General features: G+C 38.1%; 1 protein-coding gene across 6 annotated transcripts in view; it reads right to left on the bottom strand.

Moving 5' to 3' along the window:
- PPFIA1 (PTPRF interacting protein alpha 1) overlaps positions 1 to 17,953 on the bottom strand; it is a 61,452-nt gene that overhangs the window by 24,991 nt on the left and 18,508 nt on the right. For 3 of the 6 annotated variants that reach the window (XM_063117385.1, XM_063117379.1, XM_063117381.1), the window contains exons 4-17: positions 15,587 to 15,751; positions 14,463 to 14,537; positions 13,087 to 13,188; positions 12,380 to 12,601; positions 10,964 to 11,110; positions 9,855 to 9,989; positions 8,938 to 9,021; positions 8,221 to 8,352; positions 7,637 to 7,699; positions 6,311 to 6,390; positions 6,021 to 6,168; positions 4,291 to 4,514; positions 1,911 to 2,145; positions 634 to 663 (exon numbers count right to left, since the gene is read on the bottom strand). In XM_063117385.1, the coding sequence (XP_062973455.1) occupies positions 634 to 663; positions 1,911 to 2,145; positions 4,291 to 4,514; positions 6,021 to 6,168; positions 6,311 to 6,390; positions 7,637 to 7,699; positions 8,221 to 8,352; positions 8,938 to 9,021; positions 9,855 to 9,989; positions 10,964 to 11,110; positions 12,380 to 12,601; positions 13,087 to 13,188; positions 14,463 to 14,537; positions 15,587 to 15,751 (1,842 nt within the window). The remainder of the gene's footprint in view (positions 1 to 633; positions 664 to 1,910; positions 2,146 to 4,290; positions 4,515 to 6,020; positions 6,169 to 6,310; positions 6,391 to 7,636; positions 7,700 to 8,220; positions 8,353 to 8,937; positions 9,022 to 9,854; positions 9,990 to 10,963; positions 11,111 to 12,379; positions 12,602 to 13,086; positions 13,189 to 14,462; positions 14,538 to 15,586; positions 15,752 to 17,953) is intronic. The other 3 variants (XM_063117380.1, XM_063117382.1, XM_063117383.1) reach the window with 1 other exon arrangement.

The following is a 17,953-nucleotide window of genomic DNA, read 5'->3' as shown; positions in this document are numbered from 1 at the left end:
AACAGAATGCATTATGTTCACGAAGTACTCACATTATAGAGATGCATCTGCCCCATTTCACTTTAGAGGATAATATGCAATTATGTTTGAAATGTTTATGATTAGCTAAATATGCATGAGTATGGTGGGCAAGGATGAGTGTCTGTTGTTCTATGCCAGCTGTGTGTAATAGCCTGGCATGGCTCAGGTTCCTTTCCACTTAGCTTTTGGCAGGAGCCAAATGTAGAAACAGAGACTGAATCCCTGCCTGCTAGGATATTTGTACCACTGCTATAGTGAGACCATGAGGAAGATGTAGAGAAATACTATGCACACAGTCTCAGCCCACATAGCTCTTAAATTGGAAGGGAAGACTTCACTTTGGGAATGGCGAGTGTGCAGTCATGCAGTGCCCTGTTTCTACTTCCACTTGTCAATATGGAAATGCTACCATTGAAAGAGCACAACAAGGCAGGCCCACCTGGCGAGCAAGCACGCAAGAAGTGGAGGTGGACATGAAGACCTGTTCTGCATAGTATCACTCCAGGTTTTTTAGTCATGCTGATCAAAGGCCCAGTAATATACTTTTAATGTACTATAAAACCGCATAATTAATTTACAACACTCAACATATATTCATTGCTGATGAGTTACCTTTCTATGGTGTTTCCTTAAATCACTAGGCTGACAGATGCATGCAAAGAAGAGAAATTAAGATAAAGCAGATTTGCTGATGATTCAAAACTGGAAAGCATTAATGCAAGGAAAAGATTTCATTTGTTATAACATTCTCTGGGGGAAGCCAAGCCATATTCCCCCCCCCCCCAATTAACTTGTCCATTAAACCATTGCTTAAACCAGAACATAGTTCCTAAAAAGGTGTGCATGGTCAAAGTACCTTATTTTTACCTTTTTGCTTTCTGGAATGGTTTAAATGTAACCAACCTTGGAGGCCAGCTTTTAGGATTGTTAGAGAAATAATGGTGGGAATTCCTTAACCAAGAGTAAGAGATCACTCGGAGTGGGAATTCACTTCATATATTATTGATGTACTAGTATGTTTGTCACCATAAAATACATTTTGATTTATAATTCTTAACTAAGCATTTCTATAAATACATGACATTTTCAACATGAAATATAGGCATTTTCGGTTCTTATCAGACTGATGTTTTGAAAGCTAGATAGCAAAGGGCAGAAGCAAAGTTTTTTTTTACTTTTTAATACAGAATTAACTGTTCCCATCTGAATACTTTACAAAACAAAGTTCAGAGTAAGTATTAAAAGCGTAGTTTGATGATCTTCCTATAAGCTGAAATTTATTATAGAATGGTTGCTGGAATGGAAAGAGAAAGACACTGAACCATCTCTCATGAGATATGATTATCAGCCTATTCTGAACACAAATAATGTCAAAGTCCTAGAAAGTTTTTACACACAGAAACAAGCAGCTTGAACTTCATGAAGGATGTGGACAGCACACAGAGAGCCAACTCATATCTCCTATCATATTATTAAACCCTTTCTGTCCTCCCCACAATTAAACTGGGAAGCCCCCAATTAACCAATAATTTCCCATTTCATCCAAAGCAGGAAGCTATGGTTACCAATTCTGGAACAAGTCAGGATATTAAACTAACTTCAAACTATTTAATATTGTGGCTTGTTCCAAAACCGTTAACCATAACATTCTGATTCTGACAAGACAAGAAACAAGAGGCTTCCTGATTTAAATCATAGCTAAAGGAGGAGTGATGGGGCTCTAGGCAAAAGCAAAAAGCCTGCACCTATCTTGACTTAATAAGCTGAGATACAAATGTCCAAACGCAGGCAAAGAATAGGAGGACGTGGAAAAAATGAGGAACAAAACAAGAGCTAGTTATTGGCCTTTTTCTCCTATGAGGAGAAGGAAGGAAAAAGGAGATACTTACTAGTGTCATGACGCCTAGTCTGTCCACTTCTCGAGCAGGACTATGTGGCATTCGTCGTGGCGTAGAGCGGCCACTGCCAGGTGGAGAAGAACCAGAAAGGGAGCCACCAGGAAAGGGAGGAGGAATAGAGCTCATTGACCGAAATCGACCAAGATTGTCTAAGCTTCCGCTACCAACACGGCTTTCAATTTCCTCTGCTCGTTGCTCAGTGTTTTCCTTTTCTTCTTGTATCAATCTAAAGAATCAATAAATGATGCAATTAATTTATACAAGCACATCTGCCACAAGAGACAGAAATGAGTCAGGAACCAACCAATCAAAATAGTGCACCTGTATAAATATTTGTACAGAATCTTCATACACAGTGGTGGTAGGGAAGTCGCATGCGCGCATACACATGCACACACATTTTAAATCCAGACAGAACAAAATCTAATAAGAAAAGCAGTTGAAATACACATTTTGATATAAATTGTCAACACTTCTTGAATTCCTATAAATAGTTAATTTCAACTTATACTAATCTAATTGCAAGATTAATTTAAGGGGTCACTGCAGCATTGTTTGGCAATATAGCAGGAATGAAAAGGAGAATACAGATACAATGTTTTTAGGGAAAGACCATTGGTTTTAGATTATTGCACGCTGTGAAAAAACAGTCACTTAAATTACTTGGCATATTTCTATGAGTGTTTTCATGTCCTTTCTATATATCTGGTTCTGTACATAACGACTGGGTTCAGACAACACGATAACCCACACTCAAGGCTGAGTATTGGTTGAGTGTGGGTTGTCATTGAACCGAGGGTTGTTGAAATGTGGGTCATTGTGGTGTCTGAACCCAGTCACGCTAACAAACTATAGTTTGTTAACCGCAACCAACCCATGAACAGAACTCTTGGTTTGTTGTTGGGTTGTGAACTGTCAGCTCCCATCCTCAGTAACTGCAGCAGTAAACGCTCTGAATGGGAGCCACAAAGATGGTGTGGGGAGCCTAGATCTCTCCTTAAAGGACTTGCTGGAAACTCAAGGAAGTGTGGAATGGAAGCAGGGCACCCGTAAGTGTCAGGTCAACATTTAAAACCCTGAGGATCATCTTGCTAAATGGGTGATCTTGTCCCCTTTTCCCAACCTGTCACACTGTCAAACCGTGCGCAAATTAGTCTATATGCAGTCTTGCCTTGTCAATTTCCTTGTTTCATATTGCATTTTATTCCCTTTGACAACTGATACATACAAGGATATTGCCAAGGTAAGACTACACATATACATATCTGACAGCCACAAGTGCATACTTGCACAATTGTGTAAAACTGACAACCCATTTTCGCAAATTCCAGGGGCCATCATCATCATCATCATCATAGTGTGACAGTCCCTCCAATGTGCCATTTGGACACTGGAGGGGCTGTCACTGGCAGGGGAAACTTGAGGAAGCTTGGACAGGTGCAATCAGGAAGAGCTGCAGGGGGTTTGCCACTTCTACTGAGTGGCTCTTTTACCCATTCGCTGAAACCTGTGATGGGTTGGCTCTGCCAGGTTCAGACAGCATGCCAACCCGTTGTGGTTAGAACAATCCTTAGAACAAGCTATGGGATGTCAGGGTGGCTTGTTGGCTAAAAATAATCCACCCTGATGGAAGTAGTCCAGGTTTGGATGACATGACAATCCTCTGTGGATTGTTACCCATGATGGGTTGTCGTGCAAACCCAGTCATTGAATTGCAGCTCCCATCATCTCTAGGCAACATAGCCAATGGTGAGATATGATGGGCTCAGTCTCCCACCCTTCCTTTAGTCCCATTGGTTTCAACAGAATTAAAGTGTGACTAACTAAGCTTGGATGTGTCTGATTAAACGTACGTTCAGGTCTGCACTAAGTATACCTATTGTCCAGTCTTAAATACTGTCTTGATACAAACACAGGCTCAAAACCAGATAAGGTTGACCTCCTTTTGGAGACTTCTATTAAAGCTAGCATAACGCTTCCTACAAGCTCTTCATAAAGAATAATCTGCTGCTTGTGTTTAGGGCCAATAATTTTAACACTCACAGTAGAAGTGTATAGAAGCACATACAGGATTGGGCCCTAGGACTTTCTGTTCACAAAAGGAGTTTTAGTCATGCAAACAATCCTTTATGGAGCAAAAGTTACAATCCAAGCTACTAAAGTAAACCATATGACGACAGACACAAACAATCTTTCAAGAACTCTGGCAAATTGCAATCACATCTATATCAAGACACACACAATAAAAAAGTATTGTGTAAATTATATTTATCTTCTGTGAACAGAAATGAGAAGAAACAAGTTAGCTTACAAGTAATAAAAATACTATTATTATAATATTGGAAGGTAATGATAAAAATATAAGCTATACCTAATTTCTTTGTTAATAGCATCCAACTGTTCCTGAAGCATCATGGCTAAAGTCTGGGCATCTGCCTGACCACTAGGTGACAAGAGATCAACTGAGCTGAATATAGTTTCTCTGTCATCCTCACCATCCGAGATATCAGCATCACTCTCAAAAGCTTGTGCAACATTTGCCAACACACTTGCTTGTTGTGCACGCTCCCAGTCTTGCTCATTAAGAGTCTGAACCTGTTTAACATACACGATCGCAGTTTTAATTGCAGATTACTCTCTAATTAAAAATATGTAAAATATAGTCAATATGACTTCACTTACATGCTGCAGTAATCCATCAAGACAGCAATAGTTAGAATGCAGTAAAACCAAAATAATGATCATTACAACAACATATATTCAGAGGTACTTAATTTATTCTACTAAGATATATGATCAGAAATCAAGATATCAGAGTACATAAATTCAACATTATTGAAGTTCAACAAAAGATAATTCATTACTTCTTAAATCAGTAACTTCAGATTTTCTTAAGGAGTCTGGTTTGTGTAATTTTTAAGCACACAGAAGACCTTATTCTATAGGTCTGTGCACAATGTAGTGAATTATGACTGCATTCTCATGGACTAGCAAAACTAGAATTCTGGTGAATCAGTCTTACTGTGAGCAAGTTGTATGCTGGTACACACAGTTCATTTGCTCTTGCTAGCAGCTAAAGAATCCAGAAATTGTGTGCTTAGTACGTCATCTGAATCCTGGATCCTAGTTTGTTGCTTTGTTTACAAGTCAGGACGCATAAACTAAGAACAACCCTGGCTTGGGAGCTTGGTTTGTAAAGGGAGCAACAAGCCAAACTAATTTTGGTTTGTTTAACTGCTCGCACTAAAGGCAGAAGACTAGTGGGAATAAATAGGCTGCATGCTCATTCATAGTACAGGGTTTCGCAGAATTCTGGATAACTGTGCTGGGCAAATGAGGTCTGTGGGTTGGATCCAGACTTCCCCCAAGAAAGTTTGGCTCAGGGGATGCTCCCACTAGCAGAAGTGGTGGGGGGATACTTTTGTTGATTCCCCCTCTCCCCTGCAGCCATCTATGGAGGCAGAAAATCTGTTCTGTAGGGCTGAAGATGCTTTGGAACAGTGGAGATAGTGAAGCTGTGAGGGGAAAGAGAGAATTAGCTAAAAACCACACACACACTTTCTCCAGCAGAAGCATCTACTGGATCGGAGTTTGTTTTGTGTATGTGAGGAGTCTTTCAATTTGCGGAATAGCAAGTCTGGGACCAACTATTTAGTGCTGTATACACCCTCCCAATCCAATATTTGGAAACAGATGCTCAGCTCTGGGATTCCCTATCCAAAAAGATATCCACATGGAGCTTAATTCCATGCATGGATTGATGGGGTAGGGTTGAGTCTGTATAATTTATGCACATCATCTTGACAGATCACTAAATCCAATTGGCAGAACTACAATAAAACCTTTAAGAGATCAAACAGATTCACATAGCATTGCTGAGTTTAAAGATGAAAATAAAATGAGCACTCCATAAAAAAAACTTTTTGCAGCTAGTACTTCTGACCTCTCTACCACCATTAAGGCTTAGATATATGTTCATAACCCTACGTTTTAATATAGAAATTGACTTGTATAGAGATATGGAATATTTCCACAACCTTTTTGTAAAGTGAAGTTTTTAAATTCTATGAATGATTTTTTTTTTAAAGAAAGCCTTCTTACCTTTGAAGGTTCATCTCGCAAAGCTGCCAAACGTCCTTTTTGTGGACGCCTTAAAACTGAGGTGCTATAAGAATCTATTTGATTGTCAGCTATAGCTGAAGGTGCCAGTGGGTATCTAAAATCCGGAACGCTACCCAAATGTGGCCGACTAAAACAAGAGCAGATACCATATCAGCATTAATAAGATACATTCTCTCAAAGTTCAGTAAATTAGATGCAGGCAATGAAAATTATTCATCTAGTACTACTTTATAACTTTGCACAGAGCTATCTTCATTAACAATATATACCTGTGTTGAAGGGAAGGGCCTCTGATCCTCATCTGGTCATTTTCAGTTCTCATTGTTTCAATGTTTAGCACCAGCTGATCCTACAAAGAAAATAGATATCAAAGTTTTGAATAAATTCATTTTATTAATTATATACTTTTTGGAACACAAACAGTTTTAGTTTAGTTTGTGCATATATACATCAGACTAAAAACGCAAGACAAAAAGAGTGTCAATATAAAACAACATGCTAAATATAATAGGAAAGTAAGTGTGAAATTAACAAATCGTAATATTAAATTAGCTATAATAGCTCAATGACTATACTATCATTTGTTGAGATAAAATACTTCCTCTTCCCTAGAGCCAAATTAACACATTTAAAAGTACAATATGTCACAAAATAATCTGTCCCAGCCAATAAAAATAAGTTTTTGTTTAAAGAGGAGTTATCTCTAATACCAACAATAAGGCAAATCAAGGAATTGAATACTCAGAACTACATATAACGGGCATTCCAAAAGAAAGTGAACCAGATCCTGGCATTCAACTGGACAATGTCTATTCACCTAAATTGTACCCTATAAACTGACCTTAATCTCAATGAACTGCATTTAACGTGGGTTTAATTAAGAGCCATCTAAAACAATGGGCATATAAAAGATAAATATGGGAGCAATTTCCCAGGGAGAATTTCTATGCAGTAAACTGTTTGTCACTTTTATGGACTTGAAGTCTGCTTTCGACTCCATCCCCAGAACCAAACTATGGGAGAAATTAGATAGCTCAAAGCTAGTACAGTTCTGACTTCCAGTGTTGAATGCCCAATTCAATGAAAAGTTCAAAAATATCATTGTTGTCATTAAAATACCCTTAATTTGTTTACTTGTCAAATGGCAGTGAATAAATAGGTTAGACCATATCAACTGGTGTACTGAGCATAAATTGTGGGGATAGGGTAGTGAACCAGAAGGGCTACCTCTGAGGAAAATGGGCTAGTTTCCATCCCCCCCCACCCCAACACCAGAAATAGATTTGCTGTAAGGAAAAAAATGACCAATTTTCTGGTAATTATAGTCTAATAATAAAAAGAATCTATTAAACATATAGTATTTTCATTCGCTAATGTCATCAAGTTGCTGCAGCATGGCATGAGGTTCAGTAGTGCAATAAACCTTCAAAGCTAGAGAAGTTGAAATAATCTTGTCTAGTTGTTTATAATTACTATCACAAATAATTAGTTCAATAAAAATGTTCAATGCATGTGTATGTGTGATACGTATATACACATACTCACATTAATAATAGTGTTAATTTATTCAAAAACATTTTATTTTCAGCTGATACCTTTTCATTTTGAAGCTCATCGACTTGTTTCTTAGCAATTTCAATTTCACGAAGAAGAGCATTCTAAAATAAAATTCAATTCAAAAGTTCATTGGTACTTAAGAATTAAAACATTCCATTTTTAACATTTATACTAGGTGGTATAAATTTGTAATATTTATACCATAAGTTATAAAAAAAATGTATATTCTTCTGAAACTTTATTCTTCTGCTTACTTTATTCCATTGTTTGAGGTTTTGACTTTAGTTAGGATTAGGAAGCTGTCAATCTTAATCTCGTACAGGTTCACATTTTTCCATGGCCAACCTTGTTTTGACTTGGATCAACCAATTTCAACCCCTTGTTTATCATACTTAAATAGAAGAAGTATGTTCCTTTGTGCCAATCACAAAGCAGAGGTTCTGGAGCTTGTGTGCACTAAATCTTCTCAACTACCTTTATTGTCTGCATCATGGTTTGTTGTCTCACCATAAACAGTTGGATAAATGTCCATCAAAATGTGTATCAATAAATTCTTAAAGTGTATTACTAAATTATACTGTTATAGCATTTCAAGCATTTCAAGCATAAACTTCACAATTACTTTATCTTCCAGAGCTGCCATTCTTTCTTTAAGGTGAAGTTGAAGTCTCTCATTGGATTCAGACAAAAGTTTATCAACAGTATCAGATAAACGTTTATTATGCTCTTCATTCATTTTCTCTCTTTGGCGAGCCTACATTGGAGGGACGGGGGGACAGTAAGAAATAACATTAGCAATATCTTCTTACCTATGTTTTACACACATAAAACACCTCTCTAAGCCAAGCATTTCCCACATTTTTCTATGAAGTTCCTAAAATGATTATTCTGTATGTATTTTCATGTTTCTCTAGTTTATAGCAGGATGTATCTTTATCTTCAAGTTCAGATAGCTAGCAAGTCTTACACTATGATGTAGAAAACTGAACCAGCCCTAAAAATAGCAATGTGATTCTGAGGAATGTTGATTCCTAGAACTTCCAGCCACTAGTAATTTTGTGGGGTGCTGTACAAAAGATTGTTTCACTAATAATGTACTCCAATTAGCCATTTAATGTTTAGTTACAAATAGCTAACTTTGTTCTAAGAAGCCAATTCACCCACCAGTGCTAGTGAACATTTTAGCCCTATGCAGGTATTTCAAGTTAGGTAAAGCTCAGTTCAATTTCATGTAAAATATAAAGATATACTTTCCATTACCAACCTGCCATTTCATCAAGTTTGTTTGGGGTGAAGGGGAAGGAAAGAGTGAGATACTGTAATCACAGCCTTGACATACCCTTAGCAATTCCTGATTTTTCTCCTCCAACTGTGCTTCCATTTGCCTCAATCGTTCTTCAATGTTACCATGTCTTTCTTCAGCCTGCCATTTTAAAATCATACTGGTAAGTAAAATCTGAGAAAGTATTATGAAAAGGAATTCGCAACACAGCATATCATGCTTTATGCAGACTTGCTATTTTTGTTCATACATTGCAAGATGTTTTAAATGCCAATTTCCAGCAAAAAACTTAGTAGATGGTTTCATATGTAAAATGAGCAATTAATTCTCTCATCCCAGGACATCTTTTTTGATGACTGATGGCAACTGAACGACTCAGGAAAAAAAAGAAAAAGACAAAAGACTTCACATTCACTCCTCTTGCAACCAAAGAAAATATATTGCTTTTTCTTTAAATTCTTCCCCACTTTCATTTTAATGTGTGTGTTTTTTAAAGCAAGCAGCAGGCAAAAATAAGGACTAATGTCCTTTGTGCAAGTTCTACCTTCCTACGCTTGGAAGTATGTTCCAACAGTTTAGCATCTTTAGCTGCAGAATTCCCAGAAGACAAACGGTCAGGCTAAAAAGCCAATAAGGAATAGGAGAGGTAACAAGGGGGAAAAAATTAACGCAGACATGAACCCATTTATAAATATTAGACATAACATTGCTTGAGGATATAATTTACTCCACTAAGAACTGGAAGATAATTTTATAATGCAACACACAGTGCTGACACAAGAGCTGGTCAAGCAACCTCCAAACAGTTTTGAAAAATGAATTGTTATATTACAGAGCATGAGGTCTATATATACACAACTTTACGTCAGGCCATTTTTTAAGAACCAGGAATACAAGGAGAACTAAATTACTAAGAACAAATGGTTGCAGCTGAAGAGAAGAAGATTTCTTGGTCCTACACATTGTACACCTACCTTAGTAAGTGCTGCAACTCTCTGAGCCAGTTCAGCCTCCACCTCTGGCAGAGTCTCAGCTTTTCTCAGAGTCTGCTGCAATTTTTGCTCAGCTAGTTCCAATCGCTCTTGTAACTGCCTATTTTTGTCTTCACTCTAAAGGCAAAAACACACACAAAAATCTTATATCGGCTACTGCAGATATTAGTCCAGGTGTTACTTTCAATAGCTTTTTCCATGGGTGGTAGTAGGGTTATCTTTTAAGTAAAGTAATGTGAGAAATTGTAGAGAAACGTTATGGGCTTCAGAGATCATGCAAATTAACCCACATACAATATAACTCACATAAGTAGAATAATTCCATGAGTAACATGAACATACTCAATCTTTATTTCAAACAGAAATGGAGATCATTTTTCCAACACGTAGTATATATTACAAAACAATGGGTAGTCTACTTCCACAAATTAGAGGTTCATTTTAAGATTGGAAATAAATGGTGGAACCCAATGAAGCTTTTCCACTGATGGAACTGCTTGTCTGTGGAAACAGGAGGGGGCAATTTCCCCTCCTCTCTGAAAACTTGCTCCAGAGAATTGGGGGACCCTCTGGAACAGATTTTCAGGGGATGTGGGGAACTGCAGGGTAGAGGAGGGAGGCAGAATGTCCTTTCATGTGAGTAGATATCTGCTCATGTCACACTAACAATTGGTACAATATACAAGTCATAATTCAAGTCATGGCCAGGTATGTATTAAGCCCCTCTATTAAGTAGTGGTATCAGGTACAAACCGAACATTTGACCTATCCTGCAAGCCATTTACAGAAGTGTAAGCTGCCCTGCATTCCTGCTGTATCTCAGGCCTTTCTTGAGCATCCACCAATTCCAGCAGAGGTTTTTGCAGAGTGCAGAAGGTGGGAAAGCCCCATTATCCAACCAGGCTTCTCCTTGTACAACTGTTGAATACCACCTATTAAGTAAATCCTGAAGGTGTGACTGACCTGCTACTTGCACTGCTGCAAAGGTAACCCCTATATATTCCTCAACATCAAATATGATTAGCAGGTTATTGGGTGCTACTATAGTTTGAGAAAGTTTTCTACTATTCATTTAAAGTAACAATTCCTACCTGTCGATGTAATGAATCTTTATTAGCAATTTCATTTTCAAGTTTATCATTGAGGTCATGCACAGATGTAGCTTCACGTTGTGCAGCGAGGTAGCGTTTTTCAAGGGTTGTGATTCGCTCTTCCATATCTTCCTTTTGAGCCATTGCCTAAATTATGGAAATTGCAAGGAGATTGAGGAAATACATGGTTCGTAGATATTATGCAGTCTGTCTTGAAAATTTGGCATGGAAACATAAGCGAATGACTACAAGAGCCATTTGTAATATTTGTAATAATTACAGCTTTTCTTTATTTCATGTGTCTTGACAGAGTGCAAGTTGGCAGTAGTACAATGATTTGTTATTGATCTCAAGATGTTCATCTCTAAGACCTGCAGGTTTTAGATCTGTGGTCAATTGCTTTTGATACTGAGTTTCAAAACTAATTGAGAAGGAATGGGAGTTGGCTGTTCAAGGAAAAACAAAGTAAGAAATTTCACTTGTCAAATCTCCAAATAGTTCATTGAACCATTGGTCTACATATGTATCTAGTACTACAACATGTGCTGCGACAATTTAGCCCTCTTAATATGAAGGGCAGCAGGACGTCTTCCTTTTAAGATCTAGAAGTAATTATATAATTGAGCTGGCCCTTGCTGAATTGAATAAAATCAATAGACATGAAACTATCAAATTATTGATTTAAAAAGCAAACATTAAGTAACTTATTGTGGTAGCCAAACTAAAATTCATACTGCCTGCAAAATATAGAAAAATGATTATTATTTTTAATTAAAAGAAACACTGGCAACTACAAATGTAAGCTGATAATTGCTCTTAAAATAACTGCTGGATATATTCTAGGAACACAGAAAACTGCTATACTGAGAGCCAGACCATTGGTTCATCTAACCCAGTATTGTCAATACTGACTGGCAGCAGACAGCACCTCTCCAGGGTTTCAGGCAGGAATGCATTACTACTGAGCCACAGCCTGTCCTAAGCACATAGATCTGGTTCGCACATCATAATGAAAATTGCGAGTTATTTAACTCATGTTTCGTAGGGATGGGTACCACTTGCAAGCTGCTTCTGGTTTCTGTAAACAACGTCCAATTGACCCAATTGGAGGTTGTCACCATGATGTGTGAACACACACCGCTGGGTTGTTGTTGGGTTAACTGCTGGGTTTATCCCTTAAACAACCCATCAGTACAATACACATGTCATGCTGACAACCTCCAGTTGGGCAAATTGGAGGTTTTTTTCAGAAAATAGAAGTGGATGTGCAGAGTGTATATCCTGCCAAATTTTGGGTTAATTAATCCTCAGTTTGGAGCTGAGATGTGAGACCTGGCCCATGGTCTCAATCCTTCCATCAATCCATAAACAAATAATTTAGTCCCTCAAACAAAATGATGGAACTGACATTCTCACCTCTCGTACATCTCTTTGCAACTTTGTATTCATTTCTTCAGATTTGATTAGATCTTTTCTAGCAGTGTCAAGATCCTCTTCCAGTTCTGCTACTCTGTTAGAAAGGGCCGTGATCCGTTCTTTCATTTGAGTCTGCTCCTTAGTTTGCTTCTCTATGGTGTCTTGAAGTTCTATTACTTTAGCAAGGTCTTCATCATGACTCAGAGAGCCGTTGGAAGATCTCTATTGAGAAAAACAAAACAATTTACTTTTTTAAAAATTAGCACAGTAAGATGGCTGACTACACTCTCTCATAATTTTTCAAATTAAGTCATCATAATTCAAGTGGAGAGAAAAGTCATGACTAAAGGCCTGTTCACTTTCTACTTTTCAGGGAGGAAAGTTTCAACTTGGAGCGAGTATCTGGCTCTCACTGCCAGATTTTCAAGCAACATTTAAATCAGACTGCAGCACATTTATTTGAAAATGGCATTCCATCACCGCCTAATCATCCCCTGGAAAAAAAAGGGGATTTTAATCAGGCGATTAAGTAGATAACATATCCAAATTAATGTGGTATATAGCTCCTTTGCTACTTTCTCATTGTAATGAACTGGACAAATATATGCACAGATACCTATACAATGTCCAGATTTCTTCCCAAAAAAGTGAACAGGCCCTAAGACAAATAACATTACATAACCCTACTACAAAGGGTCTGTACCTACCTTCCCATTAGTGCTAGGTGTATTCTCCAGATCATGATTAATATCAGGCATCCCATCAGCTTGCGTTCTTTTCTGATTGTTCTGTTCTTTCAAAATCATTAACTGAAAAAGAAAATTAAAATACTGGATCAATTGCCATGAAAAAAGGAATTAATTTTGAAACAGAAACAGGAGTCTTTAACAAATGTTAATAATTTACAGTAACAATATCTCCAAAACTAGAAGACTGCATTTATTCATTAATAGGTAAGAGAGTGAACACATAAGGCTAACCTATGGGTTGTTGAATTCTGGGTTACCATGATTTGTGAACATAACAAACCATGGCTTGTTATGATGGCTAACTATGAACAACCCAAAAAGATAACTCATGATCTGGTTTGCATGGCATGGCAGGCTCACTGTGGGTTATTTAACCCATGATAAGCTGCAGCACATACCAGGTGCCATTATGAATAGGCAACCCCCAACCGGGTTATGGTGTGTCACCAAATCCTGCCACTGTGGATTATTCAAGGGTTAAACAACCCTCGCATAATCCTACTACAAATGAATGTTTAAATAACCCATGGTGAGCCTGCTGTGTCATGAGAACCAGGTCAGTTGGCTGCTGGGTTGGGAACTTTGGATTGTTTAAAACCATGGGTTGTCGTTTTGTATGAACCTAGAACTGTGGGTTATTCATGGGTTGTTTCACCAAGCTATAGAGGCAGTGGGAAAGAGTGATAAAAAAACCCTAGCCACTCTACATACCAGTACTACAGAACAACAAAGACATTTGTTATACAGGGAGGAGTGGGCGAAGGAGGAAGGAAACAAACAACCCAGGGCTTGAAAAAACAAACCATCTGTTACAAACCCTGAGTAGGGCAACAAACCTTGGGCTAAATAAAGCATGGGTTAGCATTGTGTGCGAGCCAGGTAGGAGTAGCTGATACATTACTGCCTCCAATTTTAAAATTCAGTTATGACCAATTCCCATAATCTATTCAGAGGATATTTATCAAGCAACAAATGCATACTGAACTAAAAGACAAGAAAACTATCCATAATAATCGAACTGTGACTGTTTATTGAGTTAATTGGCTTTTAGGGCCAGTTGAAACTTTCCCAGAGTGACATGTTTGCTGATGAAACTGCTTCCATTTAGAAAGAAGATAAATGGGAAATGGATTCCCAAAATTATAACAACTGCACATTCTCAATCCTACAGAATTCTAGACAGGATCAAGAATGCTGCAGCAGCAGATTTCATGGCTTCTGACCCTTGCCTCCTTTCCACAACAGTTCCTTGGGTTTCCTGCAAAATTTTTCCATCAAGTTAGGGGCCCATTCAAAACTAATAAACTGGCTTTTGCTTAAAGGAACAGACCTACCTCCTTGTGTGTAGTACCCAGTTCTTCTTCCAACAAGCTGCATCTTTCAAGTGCTACTCGTAACCTTTCCCTTACCTAAAAGATAAAGAGATAAAGCCAATCTGTAAATCTGAAGCAATTTACTAGCATTAGAGAAGCTGAAATATCTAAAGGTTTTGGCTGACATGTTGATATATGTTTATTCGTAATAATGAATGGAAAACATTGTATTTTCATTCTTAGAAACAAAGTTGTCACTGACATATTTCATTCATATAACTGGGACCACTTAGAACAAGTGGCTTATACAAGACTGATGAGCAGCCAATATGCATTTAGAGATCCTATTGCATTTGTTAGTAATGACCCTCTGGATCAGACATGCATAAGAAAAGAGCACTATCTGTCACCTCAAAAATCTGGAATCATAATACAGTCAGAGACCCAATGCTTAAGCTGGGTGAATTGATTTTAATGATTTAAAATTAATTTTCTTATTTTGTCATCCATCTTTCCTGATCAAGAATGCATATTTATTGGTTGGCATAACAAGTAAAACATTGATTAACTAAAACCTTTATATTACCCGGGAGCACACACAGTGTGTGGGTGCATGTTAGGACACCCATACGCAGCCCCTGGAGCACAGCAGACACCTGATGTGGCCTTCAGGACTGAAAAGGTTGTGTACCCCTAAATTACATGAATGAAAAGGGAGTGGAAAAGCACTATAATGATGTTCTGCACTCCAATTTAACAGCCACCATCCTCCTTGTTCCTATACTGTGGAGGAAGCAGCAGTGCTATCAAGATTCAATTTTACAGAGATAGAAAGCAAATATTTTTTCACTTATTATTTTGGTTTTACTAAGGGAACCCCCTCAGAAGCTCAACTCACTGGCCAACACCTACTTCCAGCTTCCCTCTATTACTTACAAAGGCAAACAAACTTCACCAAGAAAAACAAGTCTAACTAGTCTGTGCTCTGCAGCTAATTTTTGCACTTGCATTAATGACTTGAGTGACAATAATTGTGAATTACTGGTTTTTACATTTATGCTCTTGATTAACCATAATCATGTAATTAAAAAACAACAGAAATAATATGTTGCATACTCAGTACATCACCAGCCACCTTTCATTACCTTTTCATCAAGGGCTTTATGATGTTCAAATAGAGACTTTAGTGCTTTGAGAACTTCAACTTCACTAGAAACTCCTGCTGGAGACTGGGCTTGTCTCTTTACTACAGTCATTCTAAGAGACCGCTCATGCCGGGAGACAAGGCATTCCAGATGTTCTAACAGCAACTGAAAAATAATCAAAATTTAGTAAGAAAAAGAGCTTACATCCATTTTGAACAATTAAACAGAAGTATTTCAAATTTATTTCTTTTTAAAAGGAAGAGGCAAAGCAATTACAAAAGAGAAGAAACTTGGGAATTACTTTGTTTCTTTCAAGCTAGATAAGTTACTCAAGGTTAACCCAGGTAGTAGTCTATTTTCACATTTGTTAATGTTCCAAGTCCATAATGACTACCACCCTCCTGTGAGCTCAGCCTTTTATAAGAATTCTTCGGCAAAGTGGATAAAACTTCACATTTCACCTCGGCATCATGCCTTGAAAGCCCAGTGCTTCTTCTCTGCTAAGCAGTGTCACTTACCACTTTTGTCCAGTAAACTCCCCTCCCCAGCTGCTCTTCCCACCACACAGCAGAGGTTCCACATTTACAGTGAATGAAACTGAGAATGCTACTCTATAAGGGTAAATCATCTGCAATGTTTCTAGGTCTTCCACGCCAGTCTGAACATAAGACCATAAGGAAAGCCATACTGGATCATACCAAGGGTCCATCTAGTCCACCACTCTGTTCACACAGTGGCTAACCAGCTGTTGACAAGGGATCCACAAGCAGTACACGATTCAACAACACCTCCCCCCACCCATGTTCCCCAGCAGCTGGCATATATAGCCTTACTGCCTCTGATACTGGAAGTATGTCAGGGAACATGTTGGGAAAGGCCACTGATAAGCCTTCTCCTCCAGGAATTTATCCAACCCCCTTTTGAAGCCATCCAAATTGGTGGTAGTGAATTCCATAGTTTAACTATGCACTGTGTGAAGAAATGCTTCCTTTAATCAGTCCCGAATCTCCGACCAATCAGCTTCATGGGATGACCCCGGGTTCTATTATTTTGAGAGAGGGAGAAAAATGTTTCCCGATCCACATTTTCCACACCATGCATAATGTGGTAAACCGCTATCATTTCTCCTGCATATGGATGTTACTTGATTAGTGGCAACACCGGATATGAGCACCATTATTGCATCTGAGTCCCTGTAATTATATGCAACAGATTTGTTATGCACATACATTCCATACATCTTCAAAAAGCTCAGGATTTGATTATCAAGTATGACGTTTAGTAATGGACATAGAATTCAACATTATGAAGATTTAAGCTAGCTCTCTCACTCCTACTCACTTAGTTAGAACTAAGTGAGTAGAAAACTGCTCATCTAGCTCTGAAATCGGGTGATACAATGAGTAAAGGGGTACTTTTTACTTTCTCCCCATACTGTAGACTTGTTGTCATGTTCATGGCAAATTATGGTCTGTCCTATTTGGATGCAATGGCTACTATAATTTGAGGACACCGCAGTTTGCCTCCAAACCAGAATGGGAAACTGCATTAAAAACTATGAGGCCAATGCATGCAAGCCCAATGGCAGCAAGCCATTATTGGCATTAAATATGAACGGATACATTGTGTGCCTGAACATCTGGAGATGTGCATGAACCCTTCACACCTTCTGTGTTCCCTGCAGAAAACTGTAAATGCAGCAAACATGCTTGTTGCCATAAAGTGTGAATCAGCTCTAATTGTTAGTCTAAGAGAACTCTTCGCTACTATTTTCAGGCTTTTGCTATACAGTGGTGAGAAAAAGTTTGTGAACCCTAATGATAATTATGGAAATTCCATAGTTTTACCATAATAGCCTTTTGTGATCCAAAACAAATTTTTTTCTAAATATCCAACAGAGTTTATATTAACCAATTCCATGTCTTGTGAAATAAAATGATGTATAAATTAAGCAAACAGTAAGTACTTAACAGTCAGGGTATGTGCAAAAGTAAGTGAACCCCTGGTTGCATCAGCCCAACTAAAGAGAATAATTAGAATCAGATGTTTAAGTAATTAGGTAGAACTTTAGGGGCGAATTTGGGGGGCTTCATCCTATAAAAGGATCGGAAACTTTGTGGTTTTGGTCCTCACCATTCGGTTGTGTAACACATCATGTCACGACATATTTGAGGATCTCAGGAAAGCAGTTATTGCTGCTCATCAGTCTAGAAAGGGTTACAAAACCATTTGTAAGGATTTGGGGCTCCACCAATCCACTGTCAGACAGATAGTATACAAATAGAGAAGGTTCAAGACCACAGTCATTCTACTCAGGAGTGGCTGTCCTACCAAAATCTATTGAAGAACAAACTGGTGCATCCTCCA

The sequence above is a fragment of the Elgaria multicarinata genome, chromosome 2, assembly GCF_023053635.1.
Source record: "Elgaria multicarinata webbii isolate HBS135686 ecotype San Diego chromosome 2, rElgMul1.1.pri, whole genome shotgun sequence".
Lineage (NCBI taxonomy): Eukaryota > Metazoa > Chordata > Lepidosauria > Squamata > Anguidae > Elgaria > Elgaria multicarinata.
This window is presented reverse-complemented; position numbering and strand designations above follow the sequence as displayed.